The following is a 12,227-nucleotide window of genomic DNA, read 5'->3' on the forward strand; positions in this document are numbered from 1 at the left end:
TCCTAGATTGGACAGGTTCCAGGGGCTTTCATTTCCTTTGGTAAAGTGTATATGGGCTTGATTCAAACACAGATTAGGGACAGGTATGCTTCAAAGGTCTTTAGATGCCACCTCCCTAGGACATCCATGGTCAAATATGTTCCTTATGTTCCTCAAAGCTATAATTCCTTATGATAACTAGGAAAGCTCTATCTTTTAGAAGCAACTTGTGATTTCTAAAGAGGAAAAGAGGTCATATGTCCTAAAATGTGGGTAGAGAATACCAAACAAGTCAAGCCCTAACTCACTCAGTCTAGATGAGACCCACGAAGGCTTGGTGACACCTGCTTACCTTGTCTGGTGGGATGGCATAGAGCTCCGGCACCAAGTGGATCCCATCTTTGCCTCTGATTAATATTCCCTCCAGGGCTTCTCGGTATTCTTGGACCTGGAAAACAGCCCCAGCATCTTTAGTGTGACAGAGGTCTGGCAGTTAATTATGCAATGCCAGTACAGCTTTGGAAACAGTAACAGAACAGGCCTCTGGGCTACAAATGCTTGGCTGTAGAACAGAGTGACTGGCTGTCAGAAATGTTAGGAGAAGGGAGACACCATTGCTTTTTGCCCCTGAGCCAAGCCCCACTTGCCTTGTTTCCAGGGAGAGGGCAAGGGTAGCCCCCAAGAAAGTAGCTGTTTAGTCTTCAAATTTTCCACAGAGCTGTCATTTATACCATGCACATCATCCCCAAGCCATTCTCATTTCAATAGTTTATTCTTAAGTTTTCTCATATTTGAAATATGCCTTACCAAACAAGTTTAAACATTGAAATGTTAGGCAACATATTCTGTTTCTGCTTAAGTAGGAGCCCCACCCCCTTTCTTTTTTTCTCTTTCTTTTTTTTTTTTTTTTTTTTTGGCTCAAGGGCCTGGGGAGATGGCTCAAGTCAGCAAAGTGCAACTGTGAGGATCCAAGTCTGGCCGGGCGTGGTGGCAGAGGCAGGCAGATTTCTGAGTTTGAAGCAAGCCTGGTCTACAAAGTGAGTTCCAGGACAGTCAGGGCTACACAGAGAAACCCTGTCTCAAAACAACAACAACAACAAAAAAGTCTGGATCCCTGGAGTCCATATAAAAGGCCTGGTGGCACATTTATGACCAATGGTTCCCCAAAACTCATTGACCAGCCAGTTTACCTAAGTCGATAAGTTCTATTAGTGAAAGACCCTATCTCAGAAAATAAGGTAAAGAGAGACAGAAAGCAAGATACCAAGCATCATCCTCTGGTTTTCACATGTGAGCATACTCTACACACATACATGATCATGTACATACTACACATACATACAAATGACATATATACACAATGTCTATTGGTTAGGAAATATTTGCTGGGGTTGATATTGTAGCTTGGTGGTAGTGGCGGCCTATAATGCAAGGTCTTGAGTTTCATCCTCAGCATCACACACACACAAACACACACACACACACACACACACACACACACACACACACACACACGGGAGAGAGCAAGAAAGATTGATTTGTTGCAAAAATCGAATGTGAGACAAAAAGGAAATGCATGTACTATGCTCCATCTACACCATTATAAGGATGCAGCTCTCATTATAATGACAGCTTTTGAAGCAAACACTCCCATTACACTGAAAAGGCAGTGATAAAAAACAACATCACAAAAGAGGAAAGAAGTAGGACAGAAAACGTCACCAGCCACCAGCTATTTAAGCATGGCTTTTTGGAGAGCTCAGTCAATTATACTTCCAGATCTCATTTTCTGATCATTTAAATTTATGGATGGCAAAGTGTGACCACAATTATAACATTTTAAAATGTCAACAAGGAAGCAAGATTGCACAAAGAGGCTTTTAGGTCAGATCCAGCTCATGTCATCCAAGCTCTGTGTCCTAACTGTGAGGTATCTTCAACAACAGAGGCTTGCCCTCAACCTCTGAGAGGAAAGCAAGGGCCCCATCAATAAACAGTCTATGCTGCCCTGGTTGCTGCTTGGACTCGGCCTAATCATTTGAAAGGAGGTTTCTCATCTCTGGTACTGAGGTTTTCATTAGTCTATGGTTCTTGTGGGGAGCACTGTCAGCTCAAGTAGCTTAACACACACACACACACAGACACACACACACACACACACACACATCATCAAGGGCTAGGGATGTAGATGAGTGGTAAAGTATTTGCCTTGCATGCAAGCCCAGGATTTGGGTTTGATCCCTTATAGTGCTAAAAGAAAAATCTAATAATATGACAACTAGAAAGGAGAGCATAAGTGGGGAGAATTATAAATTGAGATGCATAAGTGGGGAGCATTATAAATTGAGATACAGTAATGAAGTAACAAAAGATATTGTATCCTTTCATTTGAGCATGCTTTTTTGTTTTGACTGCTTAGTTATCTTTACCTTACTCAAAACTAGTATTAAAAGATTCAAAAATTTCCATTGTCTTTATAAATATATACATATCATATATACATACATATACTCAAACATATACATACATACACTCATTGTTCAGTATAATTTAGAGATAGAGAGCTCACATGAACGAGAATAAGCTTGGTGTGGTGGCACATACCTTTAATCCCAGCACTTGGGAGGCAGAGGCAGGTGGATCTCTGAGTTTCGGGTTAGTGAGTTCCAGGATAGCCAGGACTACACAAAGAGAAACCCTACTTTGAAAAACTAAAAAATAAACAAACAAATAAACAAAACAAAAAACATAGCTTTTAAATTAAACTTTAATTTCATTTCCTCTAGCTTAAAATATATAAAGATTTGGGTTATTTTTTTCTTATATAAGTTATACAAAAAACATCAATGTCTAAATAAGTTATACAAAAAACATCAATGTCTAACAAGAACATTGGTCATGTCTTATGCCATAAGTTTTAATTTTTCTTGACTTAGTATCTAATATAATATAGTATGATTATCTGGTATTAAAAATGAAAACAATATTTGAATTTTACTAATAAAAAGGAAGACAATTCTATAGTGACTTCTTCCAAAGCCTCATTTCTAACCACTGAAATATAAGTAAGATAGTTCATTGAGTAAAAATAACTGTAAATACAGGGATGGGGAAATATATAATCAGTCTCATGAAAAATATATAAATTCCAGTTATTTTAGACATGTTTGTTTCATCCATAATATTCACTCCATTAGGTCAAACTGTATTCTTGATTACTTAATTTTAGATACAGTAATTTATGTGTCACACAGAAGGTAAAAAGCAATTCAAATCCAGGAGTTTCTTGGTAGTCTTTACCAGGTATTATTCCTCTCTCCCTTTACTTCATCTATACTAGATTCTCAAAAAGAGCCTTCCTAGCTATAAGGACCTTTGAATATTGGCTATAAACTATGTGGCCCCTGAATGTACAAAATATGACACTTGGCCACCAGGGGAGCGAAGAAAGCTCTTGAAAATGTGAAGAGAAAGCTCTTGAAAGGCATCTGTATCTGCAGAGGCTGATTGGCTGTACTACGGAGAGATTGGCATGCTGCAGGTCCAAAGTCTAGTGACTTATCTTGGACTGGGTCTAGCCCTACACAACAGGCATTCTTTGCCTACTTCTCAGTTAGAACTAATATCCTGTGACAAATAACAAAAACCTTTTATTATTAACTTGACCACTAGCTTCCAAAATCTCAGACAGCAGTCTGGGGCCTATAGAAAAGCTCCCCTCATCTTCCTGCACCTGCCTCTGTGGTGTACCTATGCCATCAATGTATTTTAAGCTTGCCTTCATTTAGGACTTTGTTTCTTCTATAAAAATATAAAAAACTTAATGAAACTGTTTCCATGTTGGAACATGGAGCTTGGGGTAACCTAAATCTGTGTTCTTGGATCATGGACACTTAAAATGGTTACAGAATAAACTCTTTATATCCTTAAAAAATACAATGTATAGTAATTTTAATCTCCTTAGCTTCCCCCTATCCCCTTGATTATTGCTAAGTCTGGTTTTCAGTTAAATTCAGAGTCAGTCATTCAGAGAGCTTCCAATACTAAGAATAAAAGACAAGAAGGCCCAAGGTAAACTCTAACATAAGAACAAATAATGAAAGGACTTTAACCTTTTAAGCTTACTGTCTATATTCCTGAGCACTGGGCTTTCAAAAGTCAAAATGTATGAGACAGGCCTCTCCTCCAGACTTGGGATGTGATGAGAATGGGCTCTGAGAAGCCAGACTGAACTCCTGGTAACAGTGGCACTATTGAGTGGTAGTAGAGACTAGCAGACAGAGCCTATCTGGAGAAAGTAATTCATTGGGGTTATACCCTGGAGAAAGTGTACTGGGACCCTAGCTTCTTGCCCTGCACACATCCTAGGTTTTTTTGTTGTTTTGTTTTTGTTTTTGTTTTTTGTTTTTTGGCTGACATGAAATAGTTTCCTTCTACTATAGGATACCTACTACAACATAATACCATACTAAAGGACCAAAAGAAATGAAGCCAAAACCAACTAAGAGCTGAAACCTCTGAAACAGCCAAAAGGAGTTCTTCCTCCTGTTAACTTCTTTATCTCAGATACTTTGTCACAGCAATAGAAAGATGACTACAGGGCAGCACATAATCTAACTTTGTCTTTTAATGAAATCCCAATGGCTCAGGTATAGAGAATGGGAAGAACAGGGAGTAAAGCCAGAGCTTGGGAGACAGTTGGGTGGTTGATATACTCAACAAGATGTTATCTGAGAGTATCACTAACAGCAGCAAAGTACCCGACTGATCTGAAAGGAATGAAAAGGATACCTGTCTCAGATGCACAGGAGCTATGCCTCCTAGCACTCACATCCTTGTCCAGGTCCCCTGACCCCCGCTCTTGAATATGTGACAGCCATTTAACTGACCATGTGAAAGAGAGACGTTGCCAGTTCTATAATAGACTTAAGAAAGCTTGGCAGCCTATGCTTTTACATTCTTGGGGAAAAGACTACAGCATGAAGTCTAATAACTCAGAGGTTCTACTGCTGTGAAAAGCCCAAGTGAGGCACATAGAGAAGAATCAGCTGAGCATGTGGCTTTAGCTGCCGGCCAGACTTCACTCACCAGCCATGTGAGGGGGCTATCTTATTAATAGTAGGTCCTCTAGCCCTATGAACTATCCCAGGTGACAAGAGGAGAAGCAGAGACAATCTGTCCTTAGTGGCTCTGCCCAAATAACAGATTATGAACAAATCAATAAAACAGCTGTTCCTTTAATTCACTAGGCATTGGAAAGGTTTAAAAATAGCAACAGGCAACTGAAAAAATGAAATGAATTCTTGAATGACTCTCTGCTAATAGTGATCAGCTTACCAGTGGGATGAAAAGGCTTATGACTAAAATGCCCATTATTTTCTCACCTGAACAGCATCACCATTGAAGATTCCATCTATGATTAAATAAGTCCAGAACACAGGCCATTCACATTCAATGTTTTCAAAGAGCTTAAGTTCGGCAGGGTCATAATGCAATCGGTGTGGATCCTAGAACCAAATACATCAAAGCTTTTAGAGAAGAATGCTAGACTTCATACATAATGCCACTGTGCCTCACTGGGTTTCCCTTGCCTGTCTCAGTCAATACAGCTTACAGGCTGGTATGATTAGGAGTCTACTATCATGGGGAAATGCTAATTTGAGAAAAATTTTAGAAACTAAATCAGAAATAGTAATTTGCCTATCACAAAGCTTAGCAGATGATCCAGCTGTTTCATTTATATCATTATATTAGTCACTAGGCAATAAAACCCAAAGAGAAGGCTACAAATAGTCTTTAAAAAATAACGTGTAGGCTACACTTATTCATCCTTGATTTACAAGCTGGTTTTACATTACTGCTTGACCTGATGATCATTCTTTTCTATATAATTTCAGGCTTTCTGACTCTAAAATTAATACTTTCCTTTCCAACATTCAACATATAATTATAATCAGTAGAGGGAGAATGACACTGTGGCAAGTAGCTATAGAGCAGGTAAGGAACATAAGAAACAATATTTAAATACAACCTCTCTTGGGGTTTTATAACCATCTCGAAGGAAGCGACAGCATCCATAACGCCCCTGGTAAGGTGAAGAAAAACAGAGCAGATGAAATCAAAAGAATTTTCTTTGCCTTTTTTTTTTTTAAGTCAGTCCTTCAACCTCTTTTCCATGAGCCTTTCAAGGAGGAAATATGGACCAGTATTCCTTGCTTTAATGAAAAGAGTTCTTTTCTAAATACCAAGCAAAGCAAATTCAGACTTGATAACACTCAGAAGAGAATAAAGAAACATTCCATCAGAATTGGGGGAGGGGCTGCAAGTATGATTATCAAGAATTCAATGAATGGCCATTCTTTCCATATGGTTTACAGTATCAGACACAGAGGTGAAGATATTAGGTGAAGAAGCCACTGAATGAAGAAGCCATTTGGGAACTTAAAAGGATACTGTGCAGACTCACTGCACATGAGATGTGCATATTTAAGAGGGTATATTTCAGAGGCCTGGCAAGGCTTGGAGGAGGGGGAAGAGGTTATGAGGTGGAGGTGTGGAAGAAGGGCTTCCTGCACTCATTATGTGGTGGCTGCTTCACTGGCTGCATATGTTAGCGCTCCTCTCCAGCTTGCTTGTTGCCAAGAAAGGAGTCTTGGAGCAATGGTGCCTTATCTGATGTCCAAATCCCTGGATGGCAGTTTTGGATGCCTATTTCTCAGTTTCTTCTGGGGGTGGTGCTATCCTGGCAAGCTTGGCTGTTACTTGTCCTGGGGGCCTGTCCAAGTTCTGTGTGGTTCTGGGAATCATCCCAGGGGACTCGATGCAGATGCAATGTCCTTTAAGCACATTACAACTGCCCTTTCAACTGTAGCTACCTAAATCATTCCCTTTTCTCCATAGAGCCTGACTTTCCCTGTTGCTTTCTTTTGAGAATATGATTAGAGATTCTTCAATTGCTTGGTTTCCAAGGGACAAAGGCATTTCTTATAGAATATATGTGGGACAATCAGCATGTAAGCTTTGACTTAGGAAAATGAAATTCTTGGATAATTTTATAGATTTCTACTTGCTGAAAATGTAATATGATTTCAGCTTAGTGATTCATTACTACATTTCACTGAATGTAGTAATAGATTTTTTTCACCATTAAAATCTTTATTAGCATACAAAAATGTTTCATTATGATATTTCATAGTAAAAATATTTCAACACATTTTATATTTTTATGACATTGTCATAATACTTTGCTTTTGTTTACCTATTATTCCATTCTACCTCCCTTCTTCCACCCACTGGCTTCTTTTCTTCAAAGTCAACCTTTCTCTTTTTATGTGATATGTGTGTATTCCATGTTATCAAAAAACATGCAATACTCATCTTTCTTCTCCATGTTAACTTATCCCTCTCTCCCTTTGCTGATTTCTGACATGTTTTTCCTAACACGATGATCCATGTTCCTACAAATGGCATACTTATTCTTATAGATTAATAATACTCCAATGTGTGTGTACGCATCATATTTTCTTTACCCATTAATCAGAACAGGGATTTCTGTATTATTCTGTTGTGTGTGTGTCTATGTGTATGTACTCAAGTGTATGCATGTGCATCTGTGTGTGTGTGTGTGTGTGTGTGCGCGCGCGTACGCGCGTAGACTAAAGGTTGATGTCAGCTGTTTTCCTCAATCCTTGTCCACCTTATTTTTCTGACATAGGGTCTCTAGCTGACCTGGAGCTGACCAATTCTGCTGGTCAGGCTGGCCACCAAACATTAGGGATCCAACCATCTCTCCCTCCCCACTGCTGGAATTATGGATGTGTCCTGCTGGGTCTGGATTTTTAAATGGGTGCTGAGAATCTGACCTCAGGTCCTCCTGCTTGCACAGCAAGCACTAGGATATGCCATTTTGTTCAGGCAGGGTCTACAGAGCTTTCAGGAGAATCTCAAAGAGTCTTCCTATAACCTCTAAAGGGTTAACTATCCAAGTACAGCCCTGTCTTAGAGATGCAACAAAGATAAGGACTGGAGTTCAAAGGAAGCTGCTTGGTTGCAAGTTCTGCTATTTTAGAAGAAAATCAAGTTCCTTCCTCACTCAGACTTGGTTTTTGCCTGTAGCCTCTCTTTGGACACACTCTGTGAGTCATTCTAGAATGAGTTGCTCCATGTTATTACATGAATGTGGCATTTAATGCTGAACAGAGGGCACAAACACACCCAATGCTTACCTGAAGCTTGGAAATAATTTCATTTTTGGTCACATTCACAAGGTTCACATCTTCTACTGCAAAGGCCGGGAAAGAAATAATAGAAAGAAGTCCAGCATCGATTTCTTTAGATGTTGATGCTCTTGGCAACATGGAGAAAAGAATAGACTGAATAAAAACAAAGAGGTGGTTTAAGCTAGAGAGGCATGACTACTTAAGATACAGTATCTAGGGAGCATTACCTTTGCCTCAAGAAAACATTCAAACGAGTTTGTCTACTTGGTCTTAACAACATGACATCTGCTGGCCACCCTTGCTTACACAGCCACCCAGCCAATTTTCCCTCTTCCTTAGGAGAGAAGGGGAGTTGAAGAGAGCATGATATAGTCTCACTAAGAACTGCTCATCTTCCTTCTTTGCATGTCCACTGATGGGGAGGAACTCAGGGCTGTTATGTGTCAGCAGTCAAGGTGTTTTGGCAATGAAGACAGAAAACAGACACCCATACAGGACCAGAACAGAGGAATGGGTCCAGATGAATTAGGTAAGTTAGTGCTTTAAGGAGAAGTAAAATTCAGAAGATCTCCTGAGTGGCCAGTCAGGCAGAATGCTGAGAATTAGTTTTAAGGTTATCAGAGGCACTATGATAATGACTTCAACAACAGCTAGATCAAGAACTATAAAATTAGAAGGAGGTTAGAATTATAAGGAAATACTGGCGAGAGTAAAGAAGCTACTGTTGAGATCCAGTATGTACAGACATAGGCTAGACACCTGCAAACACAAGCTCATTAAATATTCTATATGAAGACAGAGATACGGTATTATGCCAAATTAATATACAAGGACTCTGAGATACAGGATTCATGCCCAAGGTCATGCAGTCAGTAAGTGATCAAGCTAGGATTCTAACCCAACTTATACTTTCCCACTAGATGATGTTATCTACTAAGACACATATCAGTATTCCTTTATTCATGCAAACTCTAAAAAAAACACTAGATACCTATTAAGGACTATGCTTAGTGGGAGAAATGGAATGAGGTGGAAGGTAGAGTTAAGCTGAGTGGAGCCCTTCAGCTTCAGAATAAAACCTTTTTAGAGTCAACAATTCTTGCTTCAGTTCTTTAACGATAGTCATGAATCACTTAATAATGAGTGGTACAGCCTGAGAAATAAAGTATGAGGTGACTTCATTGTTGTATAAATATAGAATATACTTACAAACACTTATAGCCTACTACACACATAGGCTTTATGGTACATTTTGGTTAATGAGAGACAACATACACTCTGATACCATAGTATATACCATTCCTCATTGAACCAAATGCAACTATAAAGTACATGGCTATAATCACTCCTTTTCAGGGTTTCTCGGCCTAGAACACAAATTCCTACTTGAAGCTATTTACAAGTGTTTTGGGTTTATTTTGGAGACAGGGTCTTATGTAGCTTAAGCTAGCCTTGAATTTAGTAATTCTCTATGTAGCTGAAGACCAGCTTGAACTTCTGGTCCTCCTGCCTCTCCCTCCTAGGACTATAGGCATACATCATCACACATGGTTTGTTCTTTATAAGCTATGTATCTGACTCACTTTCCTCCCAGTGTGTAGTATGTCCACACTAAGTTTGAGCATATGCTACCAGTTAAGGACTCTGCTTAATGGCATCCTCTATACTGTCTCAACTATTAGTCTCTGTGATCTGCATTTCAAAGAATCTATGAATTTGCCATGTCTCTCATTCTCGTGTCATCTCTCCTCCCACTCACTCTGCACACCATGCCATCTCACCTCAAGTGAAATACCACTAGTGAACCACTCCATTTGGGAGCAGTGCTCCCAGTGAATGAGAGAGCTCCCAGGAAATGAATCTGTGAGAAATCCACTTATGTACTAAAAACAACAACAACAACAAAAGACAGATTTTGCTACTAGCAAAACCAAGATGCTTTGGCTGTTAGCTCCACACACAGAGAATCCTTATGGCTTATGTCTGCATAGTACTTTCTGGCTACAAAGTAGTTGGACGAGTTGCCCAGGTTCATTTACTCTGATCCTTAGCGTTACTCTGTAAGGCAGGAGAGAAGGTGCCTATGTAAATGTCCGCTTTATGAATAAGGAAACTGAATCACTAAGAAGTCAAACCAGTAACCGGAAGTGGAGCCCAACCCCTTCCTGGCAGGATTCTTTTTCCTTACTTTCTGAAGCTCTGACTGTTACCTGGCAGTGCTCAACTTCATCAGGTAGGACGTGGATCACCGATTTGCGTCCTCCATGGGCTCCAAAAAGATCTAGTTCATCAATGGCTTCAAGTGCTGCCTACAAAAATAGGTAAGAATTATTTTCTTTTTAATAAACACACATGCATACCAATGTGACACTCTTTTTCATTAAGTAATCTAACATACATGTTTCTCCTAATGGCAATGAAGAATGTCTTTAAAATCTAGCTAGAGTCCTATTGTCATGGCCTCTCTTCATTTTCAGTAGCTCAGATCTTTCCAGTATGACACTACTCAATCTATTAATAAGGAAGATATTTCCTCACATGAAATTAATATTCTACCAACAGAAGAAATATTAAGAAGTCTATAACAATATGTGTAGGGCACTAAAAATTAATCCAGAATTGGCTTTTGTTTCACCTATTTTAGCAGCTAACTTACTGCATGGTTAATTGAGAACGTTAGTTTGGTTTTTGTAAAACGGTATTTTCTGTCAGTTTGCTATAACAGAACATATTCATTGTTCCTTTAAAAAGTGTGGCTATGGAGCCTACATGCTGTCTGTGCAGTTTATGCCTGTGTTGAGAAGGAAGTTGGGGGAAGTACACTAAATGTCTACAGCAAGAGGTTTGCACCAGTGGCTTACAGGCTCCATGTGCCCATAGGTACACAGTGTTTGGCTTTAAGAATCTTTTCCTGTCCCTCTCCTTCCTTTTAACTTCTATTTCCATTCTTGTCTCCAGCACTGTCCTGCCTTGTCTCATCTTTTCCCTTCTCTTTTTCCTTTTTGGAACAGGGATTTATTGTACTGTTCAGGTTGGCCCCAGATTCCTGGATTAAAGTCACCATCCTGCCTCAGTACTCTGGAAGCTGTGGTTAGAGTCACATATTACAATGCTGGCTAGAAGATCATTTTCCTAAATGATTTTGAGTTGAAATACTTTGAGGGAAAGTTCCCAGGGTTCTCAGTATCTCCCTTTTGCCCTGCTAGCTTTCTATCTGGCTGGCTTCACTGACTACTGTTACTTTTCTCACCTACAAAATGCTCATATTCTTTAACATTCAAGTATGACCCAGAAAGGAGACTGTCCATCACTAGCACAGCTTAACAGCAAGAGCTTGGACTCATGGGTGACACATCAAATAGTAAGGGCAGAACACACTTATTTTCTGTCACATGCAGATTTGGAAACCTATTTTCTTGACCTGTAATTTCACTTGGCTGGGATACAGGCGCCACTTCGATTTCATATACTTGCTGCTGACTTTTGAAAAAAAAAGAAGTACTAATCCTATTAAATCCACATTCCTAAAGAAGAGAAACAGGCAAAGCAATAAACACGCAGAGAAGGAGAACAAACAGGACTGTCACCTTGGCCATTCCCACCGAGCTTGCATTCAGTTCTGGAATGCCCTGATTGGTCTTATCTCCTCGTTCCCACATTCCATAATCCTGGGAGAGAAAAGGGCAGCTATCAGATGTGGGAGAGAATTTGAGAGATACTATGGGGAGAGTTTCTTTATGTTAGCACGTATACAATGAAACATGAATGTGGCTTCTGAAAGGCTCTCAACTTTGTAGCTTTATATATTCACATTCTGTTCTTGCTCAATTTCAGCTTAGGTAGTCTCTGTACAGAATTTTAGAATATTCAAGTGGAATAAAACACACAAAACACTCTGAAGGCTTATTTATAAATGGCACTAATTTGTAACAAACTCAGTTTTCAATGAACAAAATATTTTACTTATCTTAAAATCACAAGGGCTACCCCTCTAGTTGGCCAATGCCTTTGGACTTATTTAAAATAATT

At 39.4% G+C, this 12,227-nt stretch overlaps 1 protein-coding gene across 6 annotated transcripts in view; it reads right to left on the minus strand.

The window, feature by feature from the left end:
* The window catches only part of Phka2 (phosphorylase kinase regulatory subunit alpha 2), an 83,550-nt gene that overhangs the window by 44,345 nt on the left and 26,978 nt on the right, over nucleotides 1-12,227 (minus strand). For 5 of the 6 annotated variants that reach the window (XM_021153153.3, XM_085837932.1, XM_029473161.2 and 2 more), the window contains 6 exons: nucleotides 11,786-11,866; nucleotides 10,409-10,507; nucleotides 8,205-8,351; nucleotides 6,011-6,064; nucleotides 5,364-5,486; nucleotides 332-427 (listed from right to left, as the gene is read on the minus strand). In XM_021153153.3, coding sequence (XP_021008812.1) covers nucleotides 332-427; nucleotides 5,364-5,486; nucleotides 6,011-6,064; nucleotides 8,205-8,351; nucleotides 10,409-10,507; nucleotides 11,786-11,866 — 600 coding nt within the window. The remainder of the gene's footprint in view (nucleotides 1-331; nucleotides 428-5,363; nucleotides 5,487-6,010; nucleotides 6,065-8,204; nucleotides 8,352-10,408; nucleotides 10,508-11,785; nucleotides 11,867-12,227) is intronic. The other variant, XM_029473162.2, reaches the window with a different exon arrangement.

This window comes from Mus caroli, unplaced genomic scaffold (genome assembly GCF_978045245.1).
Source record: "Mus caroli unplaced genomic scaffold, Mus_caroli_1 scaffold_5, whole genome shotgun sequence".
Lineage (NCBI taxonomy): Eukaryota > Metazoa > Chordata > Mammalia > Rodentia > Muridae > Mus > Mus caroli.